The sequence below is a fragment of the Corvus kubaryi genome, unplaced genomic scaffold (assembly GCF_017639235.1).
Source record: "Corvus kubaryi isolate FWS band 111438036 unplaced genomic scaffold, C.kubaryi_AGA036_p1.0 37384, whole genome shotgun sequence".
Classification (NCBI taxonomy): Eukaryota; Metazoa; Chordata; class Aves; order Passeriformes; family Corvidae; genus Corvus; species Corvus kubaryi.
In genome coordinates this window covers 910,826-928,745 of record NW_024581126.1, presented here as the reverse complement: position 1 = coordinate 928,745, position 17,920 = coordinate 910,826, and the positions used below count along the sequence as shown (strand labels likewise).

Sequence of the window (17,920 nt, the reverse complement as noted above, 5' to 3'; positions counted from 1 at the left end):
TGTGACAGTATTTCATCACACTTCTCTTAATACTGAAGGGGAGATACAAACGTTCATAGAAACAATTAGTAACATGCAAGTTCCAGGATACAGAGACTGACTGCCTCATGTTAAACCCTCAGCAGTTTCCTTGTGCGTCAGGAAGCTGTTACCCACTCAGCCTGGGAGCAGGCACAGCTGTAAAATATGCATGACTAAGACCCACCTCCACACACCTGCACTTCCTACCAGCACTTTAAAATTGCTCCCTGCATATCAATTCTTAAGAAAACAAGGGCAGCCAACTCTTTTCTTCAGATACAAGTGAGGAGGAATTCTTGACTGCATGCAAGTACCTGTAGCCACAACTTCATTTCTATCTGAAGAATACAAGAAAGCAGCCCATAGCTTAATCCGTGTAAAGCACAAACCCAGCCTGTGAACTAACCCCCCTAATTTAACAATTCTCAGGGTCACTGACACCAGCAGTTTTGCTGGCCTCAACATCCAAGGTGGCCTCCTAACAACTGGGCATTGCCACACATAAATAAACATTTCTCCAAGAGTGGAACCCTGTGATACACTGGATTAAGGAAACAGTCTCAGTAGGAGACATTCCTGCTCCAGATTTCTGCTGGGATGACACCGGTCTGCTTAGCTGTTAGAGGGTCCTGGCCTTAAGCAAAACCAAACCATACCACAGCCATACTTTCCAACCAAAACAGAGTTCAACCTACTTGATACAGCAACACCACCCCTCACCAACAGCTCTCAAATTCAAGTGTGAGGAGGCTGAAAGGTTTGGTATTTTGGAATAACAAAACATTAGCTTGAAAAACACAAAGTGGCAATGGCTTAGCTTTTCTTTCACGTGTGTTTTTTGAGGATAAGGGAAACAGGTACTATTAAGCTGCTTAAACATCAAGATGTGACTTTTTTAGCATGTATTCACCTGAATACTTTCATACCAGACCATTATGTGAAACTAAGAAGTAAAGTTGGTAATTCATGTGGCTTTGGTAATGGGATGGGATAGGTTATCCATTCTTGGAGAAAAATTACCACCATGCAACAAGATTTTTGGAGCTATGACATCTTTGTGCTTCCCAGCACAGAACATCAATAAGGCTCTTGGTCATCACAAGAAACTTGCATCATGTTACACATTTTACCTTCTCTTTTAATTCTTCGACACTGCTGCTTTCTAGTACTACTTCCTGGAAAGAATCTAATTTCATTTCTGACGGCCTCCATCGTCTCGATAAAACAGCAAGTTGTGACATGGATTTCATCTTTTCTACTCCTAGCAAAGAAATAGATTATTTTATCAATTGTATTATTGTATTAATATCACAAAAAATACTATTTTAAATTAGGGTTTGTCCATAGTTTAACCATACTCTAATATGGAAGACTGTCCTACAGATACATACACAAATTAAGTAACCCAGTGTGCTGCAAGCAGTTCACTTATAAAAACGGGGAAGAGGAAAGGAATAGGACTTAGCTGAAGTTATCAGCTAGTGTTATCAGCTCCTTTAAAGGAATTTTTCATGGGAAGGATCTCCTTGAAGCCATGCCATTTTTTGTTCTTTAGGGCACAGTTTTCCATAACACCCAGCTCAGTTATCCACACAGTATCTCTCCACCTAACCAGAACCTGACTCCAGATCTGGCATTTGCATGAGGCCTTCCTATCATGTGCTTCCCTTCCTTTACCAAAATAAGCTTTCCCCATTTAACTTCCAGATCTCTAGATTTCCCCATTCAACTTCTAGATCTCCCTCACCAACTCCACGCTTGTTATTGAAATCATCTTTCCACCCATCACCTTCAAGAGCTTTAGTATGTGCTGCCTCCAGCCTTTTTATATCTTGTTTCAGGTTCCAGAGCAGTCTCTGGCTGACGGAGCAATATTGTTTATATTACAATGAGATAAGCATAAGTGAAATCTCCAATGGTTGATTTTATTTTTACTTTTAATTAGTCTATAATTTTATAATCTAGCACATGCAGAACATGTGGCTTAGAGTTTTATGGCAAATATTACATGCTTGTTTTGCATGAACCCATTATAGATTACAGGGCTTCCGAGCATTCTGTAATCTCTCTGTGAGTTAGGTGGGCTGCAGTGTCTAAAGCTGTATCTCCAAGACCAACTCACTACAGAAACACTACAGTAATTATCTAAATCTAATAACAAAGAATTTAAACTGTAAAGTTTTAACTGCAGTGTGAGCTGACATGTATGTCCATAGGAATCTGTGGGCCTCCTGAACCTCCCAGGTTCATTTCATATTTTGATACTTGCATTGGCACAATTGAACACAGCTGTGACTAACTGCTAAGTGAGACTTCTTAAATCAGGTATGCTTGGGAAGAAAATTCCTGAGTGAATGGAATTCACATTCTTCATCTATACATTAACAGCAGCATCTGTTAATCTGGAGGACAAACAGCATGGCCTTCTTTTCTTACCCTTAAATTATGCTTTTGCATTCAGAATCAAAATTTTAAGTGTATATGCCAAGGATTGCTTAAGAAATGGCATATTTTAAATGATATTTAAGCAGAATTTCAGAAACAATCTGCTCTCTAATATTTGATTCCAAAATTGTTTTGATGAACAAAAGTTCTGTTCCAAAATTAGCTCTTCATGACAGAAGTGGTTTTGCAATCCTGTCTGAAAACTACTAAATGCCTGAACTGCTGTGCTGACTTAAAACAAACGATACAAATGTATTATGTATATGCACACATATATTTCAGCTAACTAGTCATCACCAGGACCAATTCAAAAAGAAATCATTACCATCAAGTATTTCTAAGAAGACCTCCCAATTGCTGGAAATATTGATATCTTCTTCATAGATATGATAATCCAGAAACACAGTGCCTGGATTCTTCCATGTTTTCTTTCGTAGGCGAAACCTATAAATACATCACCAAAAACCCCAGTGAGCTTCTATCTGCTCATGAACACTTAGCACTGCCAGAGATAAAAACTGAGTATTTTCTGACAAAACTGAAATACTACAGCTCATTAATGCAAGGTTTGGTGAGGTTTAGCAGGAACAAGTTTAATGTTCTGAAACAGTCCTGACAGCAGGGTGCCACTACTGGCTTAGTGTTGAATCATTCATAAACACAAGGAAAACAAGTCTGTGTTCCATTTGTTCAATGCAAGAAATATGCAGGGATTTAAGGGAAGAAAACAGTTTCCTAATTAGGGGTTACCCAATTATGGTAAAGGGAAGACAGCACAAATCAGTGCTGTACATACACATGATGATGCTGCACAAGTAATTTGCTGCAGTGATCTACGCTGGGCCTGCATGTAGAGAGCAGGTGGCTCTTTTATGAATTGATTTACTTAATGTTCTCCTTTCTGAAGGAAACCATCATTAGAGAGATTTAAAGCTGCAGACATGTTGCACACAGGCAATTCTAGGTAAATATTATCCCCTATAGAAGTCATTCTGCATGAGATGAAAGCGAAGAGTTGCTGAATTAGTGTTTGTATTCACAAACTGATTCAAAGACCACAGCAATTTATTTCTGCTTCTTTCATGATTTTCCTTCTCCACAAGAGGAAAGAAATCCCCAAACACATTTTAGAGTGATATTTAATCAGGTTTACCTGTCAATTGTCAAGCCTAGGCCACATTGTTCTCGAAGCTGAGGAAGCAGCTCCTCTTTGGACTGTCGGACAGTCATTCCTTTAGCAAAAACTGCATCTAGAAGAAACTTGCATGGCTGTCAACATAAACAGAAAGAGATTAAAGACAGAGTTCTTTTGAACACAGAACTGTAATTTACCTCTGTTTATACCTTATGACCAGTCCCATCCACCTGGCAAAAAGACCAGTAAAGGCTTCTCATTAACAAGGTAGGCAATGAATTCATTAAAATGGGGTGTAACTGATTTGTGTTGCAGCTGCCCTTCGGCAGAGCACTCAAACCCTCTGAATGCCTGTGCAGAAATACTGCCTGTGCTGTGCTGCTAACTGCTACCATTACATTCACATTCCAAACACTGGGAAAGGAGCTTTCATATTAAATAAGCCACATGATAATAAAAATGCCACTTTCTTGCCTTTCATGGATCAGACAGAACTCCATGACTCCATGGGAGTTACTTTAAAACTTTTATTATTCCCTGCTTTAGCAGTTCAGTTAGTCTTTCCTCATAATTAATACATATCCTGCAGTTTTGTCCAAAAAATAAAGTGCATACAAAGTCAGCTTCTAAAGACTGCAATCTATATAGTGACATCACCTCTATATTCTTCATGCCCCAAAAGATGTAACAAGCTTATGAGCTGCACTATTGCAAGAGAGGCACTTTGGCTTCAGGCTTGCCTTATGCAGAGGGCCATTACCCAGAAAACCACCCTGATAAGCACTGTCTGCAGCACATGAATGCAATGAATTAGATCAGTTCAACATCACTGAAAACCACAACCACGAGCAAACACACTTTCTTCTTTGGAGAGAATGCTACATGACTGTCATGCATTTAAGGGAAACAAAGAAACAATTCACTTGTCCTCCATTTACACCATAGAAATAAAGACACTTTAGAGACACTGTAAATCACATTCCAGTTGCTTACTTGGAACAGAAATCATCTCAAACTCCCTTTCTAAGTCCAGAAAAACTTGCAGGGAAATGTAAAGAAAAGAAGGAGTTTCATTTTTTCCCAAGATTTCAAAGCAAAACCTTGGCCAGGCCACATATTAATATTTTCATGAATCAGTCTTGAAACATTCAATGCCTTACCTCAGGCTCATTTACCAAAAGCTGATAGACTTTGACTCTGTATTCACCCTTCTTAAGGGCTCTTCCAAGTCTAATAGTTATCTAGAAGGCAAAAGGAATATGTTAGAACTAGTATCAAAATCAGAATTACATTTTGTAACACGCTACGAAGACCACAATAATTACTTCACTTGTTGTAAATTAAGTTTATCTATATTGTACCAATATATTTTTAATGATGCAAAATAACTTCTGAATAACCTTATTGTCATCAGAAAATGACGAAAGGGTCTCATTCAGCCGAACGCTCTCAAACTCTTGATTGCTGGCATAGACTCTAAAGACTTTGAAGTGAGAAGATGGAACTCCAACAAAAGGCTCCAAGTGTTGCTTGAAGGCAGACAGTGTAATTCTTTTATCAACATGCACCATCAGCCCTAAGCAAAAACAAAGATAAAAATGGTATGAAACACCTTGCTACCAAAACAAAAAGCGTTCTCACACACAATTTCTATATATTCCAAGTTACCACTTGCAGCAAAACAGTACTGAAAAGCCTGAATTATGGTTCATGGCTACATGGACATTTTATCTAATGATGTTATTATAACCTTTAACAGCTTTGCTGCATTTTAAGTGTTTATGGGCAGATATTTCGGGGGGGGGACACAACAGTGCCAAACCGCCCTGGTTTGCATTCAGTGACATAGTGGAGCAGAAAGACAACAAACAGAATCCCATGGAGCAACTGCAGATAATCCTCCTACAGCTCTGCCCTGCTTCAAGGGAGAGGGAACCACTCTGGTGTTGGGACTGGCCAGGCACAGGCCACCCAATCCCTTTCATTTTCCTTCCTGGCTTTCAGCATTAAAAAGTTAGGTTAATTCTGTGTTCTGGAAGGCCACAGGATATCACAAGGCAAGCTCAAGTCCAGACTAAGGGACGTTTTCATGGAATAATGTTGTAATTAAGGAAAAGATGCAGTAATATGAAATTCTGCAAAGCAAAGTGAATAGTTTATCTTTAGAAATTGTATTTCTTAATACATGCAATTTGTACTGCACTACTGTAGCGGGTTCAGTTTGCCGTGATTATATAATGTCATGACACTCTAGAAAAAACTATTCAGAATATTTAACTGAACAAATAAATTATCTGAATTATACTAAAAATACATAAAAGCTTTCCCCTCAGGATAATTGTTTATGCAGCGTACTATGATAACATCAAAATTACTGCAAACAAATCATTCCTGAATCCAACTAGACCTACCAAAACAAACCAGGGAAAAATGAAAGTAGTTCAAAACTAGCCCCAAAGAAAGACTACTCCAAGCTAAAGGAGTAATTTTATCAAAACTTTAGTAGATGCAAATCAATTTCTCTGTAAGAAATTCTTTATCTATTACTATTACAATCAGAGTTTCTGGATTGACATGAAAACCTTTGCCTTTCAAAATATTTATCTTACATCCTGCTATTCTTTAATTATTATTCTGTTAGCTATAAAGCACAGGAGGGTACAAAGCATTGTTGAAATTATTTATTTTTATGACAATTTTATACCACTTAGGCTCTTATACTGAAATTGTTCGGACATTTTCATGTCAGCCGTATGTCTCACCGTACCCACTGTATTTCAGCTGGTGAATTAAATTGTCAATATCAAGTATATTTGAATTTTCTTTACAGTCAAATGACCAGGGCTTTTCAGGTTTGTTAGTCTAAATAGTAACAGAAATATGCTGTTTTAACCACATTAAATAAGTGCATTGTGAAACAGGTGCATCAGCAGCAGCAGATGCAACTATGCTCCTTTCACTGGAAGGCAACTCAGCTTGCTCTCCAGGGAACACTATCAATACATGTAAATAGATATTCATTTTCTTTAAAACAAAAAAGCAAGACACTTTTCAAATACGTAATCACTTATTACAAGATCAAAATCAGGCTAGATTTTGCTGAGCATCACATCCTGTCTTTGCACTTTCATTAGTTTTAATTTGACATTATAAACAAGGTTTTCAATACTGTCATTAAGACTTTTTTAACACAGCATATGAATTAAGTAATAAAACACACAGAATTTCTTTTACGGCACTTAAAAAAGAATACATACATTTTTGCCCTTCTCCTGAACCCTCCTCTGCAGTGTAGGGTTCTGACTTAAAGTACATATACTGTGCTTCTCCTCTACTCTTGCCACTCTCATCATATTCACTGTCTGTTCCAGAATCTTCTTCTGCTGTGTCCCAGGTTTCCTTCTTCCCCTGATTGGCTTTTGATCTCCTACTACTTGTGATGCTGTGAGAGTCAAGTCCATTAGCCAGGGGGAGGGGGGCATTGTCCACGTTGCACAAAGTGTCACTGCTGTGGCTGGAGCTGAGGATGTCACTGTCCACTGAGCTCGTACTCCTGTCGTTATTGACATCTGAGTCTGACCGCTCCTCGGACTGCAGATTTTCTGGATCAGAAATCTGAATTTGGTTTTCAAGTTCTCTGTTTTCTGCCGATGCTGAAGAGTCTATTTCATTTAAAGGTGACTCAATGTTTTCAAAATCACTGGCTTCTGTGCTTTTGCTGCTGTCTCCATTATCTCCCTCCTGCTGCTGCTGTTGCTGCAGGGACAAGCTTTTAAGTTTTTCAGTGCTTTCTTCCAAAATTGCCTCTACAGATTTCATATTACCTACAGGTCCTTTTACTCTCTCACAAGGTTCATCCAAGTTGCCTGCACCTCCACTAGACTTCTGATAAAGCGCTCGTCTAAGCTGAGATGCAGGAGCTTGCTCTGGCAATGAAACATACACTCTGATTGTGTTTGCATGGCGATCCAAAAGCTTCCACAACTGAGAGTCTGTGTATGTCACGTGACGGTCTAAAGACTCGGAGCTTTCAATAAATACCTGAACAGAAAATACGTGTTGCATCATGTGGCGTTATTTTAAATAAATGCAACAACAGCAAACACAGGATTGAGCACACATTAGAAATAATGCCACCAAGAAACACCACCTTTTATCAAAATGTTAAAATACATGCTGAGAAAAAGATAGACCAAGGAGTCTGTAGTATACAGAATAATGATTTCACTTTTCCTCGTTTTCATAAGACTGGAGTGAACTGTAAGCAGACTAACCAGCTGCAGTAAACACTTATGTTCAGAAGCGGACTCATAAATCACTCCACGTGCACCCTTCAGCTGTGCATAGCACCAGTTATGGGTAGCAATGAGCCCCACCACTGCAGCAGACTGTATCTTTATTTTCTAGTACAGTATCATAAGAAAGTTTTAAATGTATACATGTGCGAGCAGTAGTGCAATTTAAACGTCTCTCTTCCCTTTGTCAAAGGGCTCTAAGGAACTGAGTAACAACTCAATGCCGTTGTTTTGCTCAGCTATGAGCCATCAAAACCTTCCCTAATCTTTCTTCATCAAGAAGATTTAACATTGAGCTTAAACTTCAGAGATAGAGGATGTGCAAAATGTGCTAAAAGATGTGCTATTTCTACTCTAGTAAAAAAGGCCAATGTATACATTTAAAATGTTAAAATTATTTGAGTACTAAGTTACTCTTTTTCTGACTGCATTACACAATTATTACTGGAAATACTTATTAGAAGTCTTTCCTGAAAAAATAATATAAATTGTCCAAGGGGAACCTTCATAGTGAAAACTACTGAATTTAAGATGGAAACGAAAACTTGCTTTTAGTTTTGACGCTTGTTTTTTAAGAAGTTTAATACTGAGAGCAGGTACAGTTGTTCAGGTGGGTTAGGAAACGCACCCAGGCAGGCTCCATAGCAATACATCTATCTTTGTTTCCTGAGAATGCTTGACTTTTAACAGTCTTTATCATAAGGCTGTTAACCTCAGCATCATTTGTACCAGTAACAGCCAGATGTCTGATTCTCAATCCACTCTCTCTTACGTATGCTTGGTTTCATATACAGCCTGGAGTGTTCATCAGCACCACCATACTGGGCACATAAACCCCACACACTACAGCAAAATACGTGACACTTATCCATTATCAATTCTATACACATAGATATGCCTTTTACAACACAACGGGTAAGTCTACAAATACAATGAGTGAACAATTTAAAAACCAGAGCATGTACCTTGTTGCTTCTAAAAAAGCCTTCAGCTTTCAGTGTTTTGCTGGAGACGTTCAGAAGACGCAGGTCATTGTAGCACCGTTCCAACACGACCCGCATGGTTTCAGCAGGCAGGTGCGTGGCCTAAAACAAGACATGGACAGGAAGATAACGTGCATTATACATACCTTCAAATACTGAAACATGTACTTCACTTCTGAGATTATTCACAGGGAAAGGAGGTTGGTTTGTCAACTTTGAAATTGCAAAAGACAACATAGGGGGAAACCTCCCAAACCTGTTCAGTCCCAGTGCCTTTCCTCCACCATTTGATATGTAGCAAGTGTCAATTTTTCCAAAAAGTCAGATGCACAAAATGGCCTGGTTTTGCAGAGAACTGGAAAATTGTTAATGACAATGGTCTTATCTTTAATGAAGGAATCAAATGAAAATAAAAAAATATTCTCAAGCAACGGGTTTTGCGCAGTGTTCACTTAATTCTTAATTAGACTAAACTCAAATTGCTGTAATCATATTTTATAACAAATATTATGAAATTACACCAACCACTGAATTATTTTACCCAGAAATGAGCAAATGCAATCTCTGTCTTCCAATGCAATGGAAGCAGTAGCGTCCCTTGGTTTAAAACCATGTAAAAATCAACTTGCATCTTAGTAACAAGTGGCTGCTGGGATGGAAAGGAGAGATTGCACAAAGAATGTGGACAGTTTTGGATGTTAGGTTTCAAATACTGAAGTCAGTGGGGGAAGTCACACTTTGGTTCAGTTGTGTGGTAACAGTTCACTAGCTCTGTCACCAGCTGGACTCTCAGTAAGGTTGTTCAAGCTATGAGGCAAAAAGAACATTATTTTGACTCTTCAGCTTTCCCATAGAAGTTTTTGTTCAGTAAGCTAGTAAGTAATATGGCCAGAGAGTGGCTAAGCTTGTGCAGAAGCTGGGATAGAACTCTGGATGGAAGCTAGAAGCAGACTGCTGCTTTCAGCAGGCATGAGCAGATGGACATGCTCAACTCTAACATCTAACTGAACCCTGCTGGACAGAACTCGCAGCATGACCTGCAAAAGGTGCAGGCTCTCATTTTAGGTATGTAAATGATGACGTATTTCCACAGTGACGATGAATGAAAACTCTTTACTACAAGTCCTTGAGGACTGTATATTACCTTTGAAATTAGCTGTTTAAACTCTGAAACTGTTTGATTCAAATAAGCTCGCACACTTATTGGAGGAGCAACAGATTCAGTCTTCAGGTCGACTACATGAACCTTTACCATGACCTCTGCAGGCAGAAGAAAAAAGAAAACAAAGTCACACACAGAGAGAATTCAACAGGCAAAGAAAACACATATATGCTTGTCTGATGTAATGATTAAGGGCTTGCATTAAATACAAACAGTAAGAACTTGAAAAGCAGTCCAATTTCAGAATTACATTTTCCCATCAAATTTCAAGCCAAAAAAGAAAAAGCCTTCCAATTTGACAAATTTTAATATACCTTAGATCTACTTCAACTAGAAACAAGTGAGCAGCACAGCACACTATGTAGTTCTGAATAGCGACTTTGTAAAATTTAGTTTTTCTTCTTCCAACACCTCATACTGAAGCTGTTTTACAGCTTTGGGCTTGTGCCATCACACAATATAGACAAGGATAGACTAAAATCATATATGTAATTACATGTCTTACCGCCAGGCTTATAGCACTGGAAAATTTGGTCAGGCCTTCTTGTTTCCAACAGTAAATCAAACATGTACGTTGACTTGACCCCTCCAAGTAACAAACCCATTGGAGTATCCTCCTCTCCTTCGTAGGAGCGCTCCAAGTAGTCATGAAACTCATCGTATTTGACAAGGCGACAGCAGTCCAAGGGAACAGCCTCTTCCAAATCCATTAACTACAACATGCACACACAAAACCCCCCAAACACTTAGTAACAGCTCATTTGTGAGTTTAGTTTTTAACTTGCAAGCTAGAAATATCTCACTGTGTATACATCCAGGAATCCCTTGAATTCACAACAGTCAATTTGGTTTTAGAAAACACATCATAGATATTATATAGACATGCAATAAATACAGATGTTTCCAAATGCAAATACAAGCCTAAATCAAAATGCAGAAAAGAGGGACTTTCGAAAAGTATGTACACAAGCACAGGAAGACAGGTCCCAGAAGTATATTCAGAGGGCTACTTTGCCTATCACTTATACCAAACGGCATCTTAGAGGCCTGAGGAAGTCATAGCCACTAATTATCCTCGGTGCATCTCAAGATGTTAACACATCCCTAATCTGAATCTGCCTTGCTGGTACTCTCACAGCCAAAAACATATATGGCAAGAACCAAAGAGTACAAGTAGGTGAGCAAGAATTGATGTCTTGAACTTCTAGCTGTTTGTGGAAGGCAGAGATCAACAGATGCCTTGGTATTCACTCATGGTATTGAACTAGCTACCCAGGAAGATTCTCAAGAACTCTGTTATTAACTATCTAATACAACATTTTGACTGCAATACAAATAAAAGTGTTCACAATTCTTTCAACTTGCTGAGGTCATGGTGAGTCTAACAGCTGCTCTCACTGTCAGATTTTAAAATAAGGGTATGGAAGATCATACTGCCTTTTTAAAGGGCAGGCTGTATCATTCCAATCAGCAATCAGCTGATGGCTACTGGCAGAAAACTTGGTCAATAACGGCCAACTAGAACACCTTTAAAAAAAAACCAGAACAAAACAACCCCATCATACAGAACTTCCCAAGATCCAGCCCCCAAAACCAACCCTCCAAAAAAAACCACAGCAAACTCTCCAACACTCCCTCAACATTAGAAATTTAAAATCTGAAGACACAGCAGAAAAAACTACATCTAACAATTAAACTACCCTATTATGCACAGCATACCTTGTAAGCTATTTCCACAGCTTCCTTCAGTGTTCTGTCCTTATGGACTTCCAATTTGTTCTCCATCATTATTTGCTTTGTAGGATGCATGCAGAATAATTTAATCTATGAAATACAGAAGGAAGAAAAATGACCACAAAGGCATTTTCAAATGTCTTTCCTATTAGAGTACATTTAAGTTGAAAACCCCAAATTCAAACAATCGAATATGAAATACACCTTTAGCTCTACTTCAGCTATGGGATGGCTACCTTTCAGCTGGTTATACAACTGCAGATAGAAAATGTCAAAGGCACAGGAGGTGTATGTGTATATCTGAATCTTTCTCCAAGCCAGGATACAGCTTCTATAACCAGAACATGATGTAGCCACAGGCAGTGAGCAAATGCTCCAAAGCAAAATGCACATGAACAATTAATGTGAAATTCCTTTTTCACATAGAGTTACACATTTTGCAGTGAGAGAACTTCCTCATAAAACAATCACTTGATTCATAGATAGACCAGCTGACTGCCATGCTTGTAAGTCACCGAGGACCTATTTTGTTTGCTCCTACTGAATCTAGGCTTGGGAAACATTCTGCTCTTTCTGTTAAGTAACTATTTAAAATTAGTTTAAGAAGCACCATTGCACAAAGTCAAGGGGTGCAATATGAAAAGATTTAACACACCCAGCATGCAGCATTACACATTCTTTGGAAGTAATTTTGCTGAAAATAAGTGATGCCAGATTAACTAGTTTTGTTTTGGTTTTGATACCAATTCAAATCCACATGCAATACATGAACTCAACAAAAATGTCTGGTGAATATCTCTAGCAGATGCCTGCTCTACATACAGGTTTACAACAGGTGTGCAATTCATTTAAAAGAATTGTTAGTACAAACATTTATCATAAAGAAGTCCCTGTATTGTAGTAAAAACCATTGTTTACTGTAGAAATATTTCCCACTAGCAATGTATTGTTACTCAGTCCAGCAGAAATTCTAACCTTGCACGTGTTGCGTTCAATTTCACGTTGCCTCTTTTCTTGTTCTTCTAATTCTCTTTCTTTCTGTACCAATTGTTTAATGTGCTCTGGATATTCATGTGCCTCAAGAAACTCTGCCAGTAAAAACAAAGCAATAGTTTAAAAAAATGCAGTTTTCCCACAGCAGGCAACACCTTAGGCATCATACCTATGTTTGAGTTATCTTGGCTTTTCACACCTTTCTTTTTTCCACACGAATTTCCCACTATACTACACCCTGTTCTCTTTTTCATTATTTAAATTAAATGGAAATCTGCCTCTTATTCCCCTTACTTATGTTATCAGCAACACAAGAAAGTGATAGCAGCAAAAGATTCCAGTACCAGTACGGAAAGCTTTGATGTTGTAAAGAAATACACTAAGACTGATGACTGCACTTGATCCTGTTTTTACAATAAATGTAAATACTCCTCTAGAAAGAGAATTAGTTGATAACAAAAGTCTCAAGATATCATCTATATTGTGATAAAATAAATATTGCACCTCATGCAGATTAGCATTCTTCATGACATTGTTTTGTAACAAGAAACAAAATCATAACATGCAACAGTTAAGTTTAAAAAAACCCAACTTTTGCAAATACAGCTGTCCAACTTACTTGCATTTCTTGTTGGATCTTTCAGTCTATATATCAGCATGTAAGCATTTGTGGAGCTGGGGGAAGAGAATAGACAGCTGAATTTATCACTCAGGAGGCAATACTGGCTTCAGAAGCTGCTTTGGTGTTTTTATCTTTCAGTAAGGAGCTATGTCATATCTATCTTACTAATACACTAACCAAGAACGATTCTAAAAAAAAATTATCACATTATTTTAATGATCTGAAACAGCAGTCAGGGTAGTTCTTACAACCATCTGAAGCACCTGGTATTAATTTCAAGGTAACATATTAAGCACATGCACCTCAGCCATTCATTTGATGACACTAGAACACTACCAGAAAGAAAAGTAACATTACGGTACTACTAACCTAGCAAAAGCACTGGAATAATAGCCTCTGCTTCCAGAAGATCCTCCATATGTTTTCTTAATATCTTCCTGAGTTATCTAACAGAAAATCAATGTAATGATTATTTGAGAAACTTGCAGTAATCGAGATGCATTTATTCTCACTAGGAAGCATGGCATTACACAACACACTATATTAATAATTCCAATTTTTAAAATATTTCTGCTTATTTGCTAACTTCCAAAAACAATTTCAAAGTGATCTGCTTCTCCATTTTACAATGAATGCAAACATACTTTTTTGTTTTTTAGAGTAGGATCTTCTTAGAGAAAAATATACAGGCTCTTGATTGCAATAACATCTATGGATGACACCTGGAACACCTGCATCAGCTGGACAGGTTCAGTAGCACAGTCTGAGCTGTAACAGATCTACAAATACCCTTCTCTAAGCAAAAAATGTTCTTCACATGTACAGAAGGCAAAATTCTAAATCCAGCCTGGCCCATTCATGAATAAAGGCTTCTTCAGGAACCATCCCACCTTCATTGCCAAGGAGAAACACTCCTTCCCCCACCACCCAAAAATACATAGATAAATAATAAAAAAACTCCAACCCCCTAGAAATCAGTTAAGCTAATGAGTGAAACATATGTATATGGCAGGAGATTAGGATGAGAGGATGAAATCAAGTAAATACTTGAAATACATATAATGAAGCTGGCTTTATGTGCAGCTAAGTGGAAAACCACAAAACAGAAACTTACTGGCTCATTTGTGAGTAGAAAAGATAACTAAAAATACTATTTTTACCTTGCTAACATGCTGATCATTAAAGCTGTACCACTGATCATCACTAAAAGATTTTATACAGGCATAATAATGGCCACCAGCAGCACTTCCAGAATGAACCATGACAGAAAAGAGCTCATACAGTAAAGAACTCTGTGGAGAGAAGAAAACGTTGTGGTATGTATCCAGTAAAGAAAAGCTAAGCAAATGGTCATTTTAAAAAGTTTTAAAACAAGGACACAAATCCAGATATGTAAATAGTTGGATGCAAAGAGTAGATCTGTGTAATAGAAATTAATTAACGTAATAGGCACTGAACAAAACTAGAGCTCTGATATGCTAAACTTTATACAGGAATTTGTAGCTGCAAAGCTTAGGCCTATTTGCAATCACCCTTCTCCACACTTGCTGTCATACACTTTTGCTTCATAGATAAATGGATGGAAACACAGGGCACTAAGGACATGCCTTCAGTGTTGCATATAAATTAAAAAATAAAACTGAACCATACTGACTCACAAGTGTTACAAGGATATTTTTAGACTATGTAGGAGAAACACTTTATATTCTCAGCATATCCTACATCCCTTATTAAGATATCCAAACCAAAAAGCTTGGCTTGACAGCTTATTTGCCTTGAGAACAAGTAGTATGAAATAATTGGCCAAAGCTACTGTCAATACTTGGACATCCCACTTGCACTACAGACACATTAAAATATTCTGGTCTTGTTCCAGTCAAGTGACTGGAATTAATTTTTTCGTGACTTCCAACTAAGACTGACAGTATTCAGAACATACACCAAAAAAACCCTCTCAGATGGTTCAAGATAAATAGAAACAGGGCCAGATGTGGAGATTAACATGTAAGTCAGCCTTTAAAACTCTTACTTTACGAAAGTACCAGCTGAAGACAAACAGCTTCCTAACAAGGCTGAATAAAGGCTATTGGCCTAATTTCAGATGAGTTCACTGAACAATACATGAAGTACATATTGTAGACATCACCATAAAAGTCAAGATTTTTGATGAATTTTATACTGTTCAGAAAACTCAACCAAGTTTATCAGCAATCTCTACCAACCTTTATGTCCCACAGCAGGATGACTGCTATCCTGGACTGACTTTCTGTTAATTCCTCTATTTTAAGATGACTGAAGGAATATTTAACATTTAGACCCTTGGTCTCATCTATACCACTGATAAAAACTTTCCAATATTCTCTTACTAAGCTGCAAGATGCTTTTGCAGCTAAATCTGGTGGGCCTTTGATAGCTAGCCACAAAGTAAAAACACTGCTCACAAGACAAAACAGGTCTTCAATTGGGGGGTCTGCTGCCAAAACAAGTTATCTGGAAATTCTCTGACAAGCTGGGAAGACCTTTACTCTCAGGTGACCTCCAAACCAGTTGAATTCTTTCCTTTGTTGTAGTGTTAATTTTTGAAAATTTAAATAAACTCACACACTCCCAACCTCTAACCCCACCTCCAATGTCAGAATTAATTATACTTTTATCATTTACATTTGTGGTGGGTTGACCCTGGCCAAGAACAAAGCACCCCTCCAGCCAGTCAATCACTACCCCCCTCAAGTGGGATGGTGGAGAAAATCAGAAGAGCAAAAGTGGGAACACTTGTGGTTAGAGACAATGACAGTTCAATAAAAAAAGGAAACACACACAAAAACATTAACAGTGCAGTGATGCAACGGCATCACTCAGCACCCCCCACCAGCAGACCAATGCCCAGCCAGTCTCTGAGCAACAGCTACTTTGGAAAGCCCCCAGTTTTTACTGCTGAGCATGATGCTGCCCAGCAGGGAATATGGCAGGGAATATCCTTCTGGTGAATCCAGGTCAGCCTCGCCAGCTATGTCCCTCCTCCCAGCCTCTTGCCACCCCTTTAACACCCCAGTGTTAAACACACCTTTTCACTGCCAGCTTTAGAGATCCTCTCTGCTGCACTGTTGCTTTCAAGGCAGATTCCTTCATCAACTCCATCATCATTAGAAAAATCATTGCTCATCTGGTCACTGTGACAACTGCCTTCATTTTCAGCTCCACTATCAGTGCAACTCTCAGTCTGAGGAGACTTCTTCAAAATAAGATATACATACTAACATTATACAACATTGAAAGTTACATGGAGTAAGAAATAACTGTGTTTGTGAAATGAAAAAAATTCACTCTATGAAACAATAAATTCCTCAAAAAACTAGAGACCTCTGCAATTCAGCAGCAAGAACAGACTTGCTTCTGTTGGTGTCTTCGGTCCACCTCTTCAACCAGTATCCCTGGGTTTTGGGTACAACTGAATGGTAATTAGCAGCCTTCAGACTTGGCAAGGTTGTATTTATTACTAACCTATTCCATGCACTAGTTAACTCAATTCAGTCCCTGGAAGTCTAACATCAAATAACAAACCTGTTGTAACATGGCCCTGTTAATCAGAACTGACTGAAAATATTTTCAATCACAATCAAAGATTCCTTTTTTTCCATTTCAACTCACTGGACCGAGCCAAGGTACTACAGTAAGACTGATTACTATGAATGCAGCTCACTCAGTATATTCATCTCTTACCTGATTCTCTTGCCTCTGGATAATTGTTTTGATTTTCTGACAGTTGTTAATTTTATCTGAGTTCTATTCTGCCAGATCAATCTTCATTGTCATTTATCCCACTCACTCAGTGACACTTTGAGAGGTATCAAGTTGTCTACATGGCATCCTTCCTAAGACAAAGGTTTGTACAGAGCCAGAAAAGCCTCTCCATATGCACATCCAGGCTGTATTTCTCTTATACTAGTGCAAGCCAACAAATGTTTTCAAGAATGAAATTAGAGGAATAACTTTGGTCTTCAATGCAAAATGCACAGTAAACACTTCTTGGTGAATGTAACTGCACAACATGAATTTTGGTCAAAACCAGAAAAGTAAAAAGGTGGAAGATGGATGGGAAAAAATAAAAATTTAAATATCTTATTACTACAGTATACACTACATGTTGATTCAGAAGGGAGGAATTCATCACTAATGATTTCTGGACTAACTCCAGTATTCAGAGTTTTTAAACTTTACATCACCTCTTATGACCAACACAGATTCAGACACAAGTTTCAGAAGAATCTTCCATTCTGGAATTGCTAAGTATATATGTAGAAGCCCTGAAACTCATGTCTTTAAATCAGTCGAGTGAAGATGTAAGAAATCTGAAACAGCTTCTTTATGGAAGCAGGAACCCCAAGTAGAGAGAACATGCTTCCTTTGCAATATCAAAAAAAAAAAAGAAATCCACATGGACAGACTTAAAAATCTTCAAATTTTAACAGTAACATGGCTAAAGAACATTTCATGTACACAAAGCTGTTAAAATGGGTTTGTAAGACTGAA

General features: G+C 38.1%; 1 protein-coding gene across 3 annotated transcripts in view; it reads right to left on the bottom strand.

Moving 5' to 3' along the window:
* The window catches only part of USP47 (ubiquitin specific peptidase 47), a 52,994-nt gene that overhangs the window by 2,867 nt on the left and 32,207 nt on the right, over nt 1–17,920 (bottom strand). For all 3 annotated transcript variants that reach the window (XM_042035592.1, XM_042035591.1, XM_042035594.1), the window contains 15 exons: nt 16,455–16,622; nt 14,551–14,682; nt 13,760–13,836; nt 13,388–13,443; nt 12,751–12,863; nt 11,761–11,865; nt 10,547–10,754; nt 10,024–10,139; nt 8,862–8,981; nt 6,859–7,642; nt 5,002–5,177; nt 4,762–4,842; nt 3,620–3,735; nt 2,792–2,910; nt 1,152–1,282 (listed from right to left, as the gene is read on the bottom strand). In XM_042035592.1, coding sequence (XP_041891526.1) covers nt 1,152–1,282; nt 2,792–2,910; nt 3,620–3,735; nt 4,762–4,842; nt 5,002–5,177; nt 6,859–7,642; nt 8,862–8,981; nt 10,024–10,139; nt 10,547–10,754; nt 11,761–11,865; nt 12,751–12,863; nt 13,388–13,443; nt 13,760–13,836; nt 14,551–14,682; nt 16,455–16,622 — 2,502 coding nt within the window. The remainder of the gene's footprint in view (nt 1–1,151; nt 1,283–2,791; nt 2,911–3,619; nt 3,736–4,761; nt 4,843–5,001; nt 5,178–6,858; nt 7,643–8,861; nt 8,982–10,023; nt 10,140–10,546; nt 10,755–11,760; nt 11,866–12,750; nt 12,864–13,387; nt 13,444–13,759; nt 13,837–14,550; nt 14,683–16,454; nt 16,623–17,920) is intronic.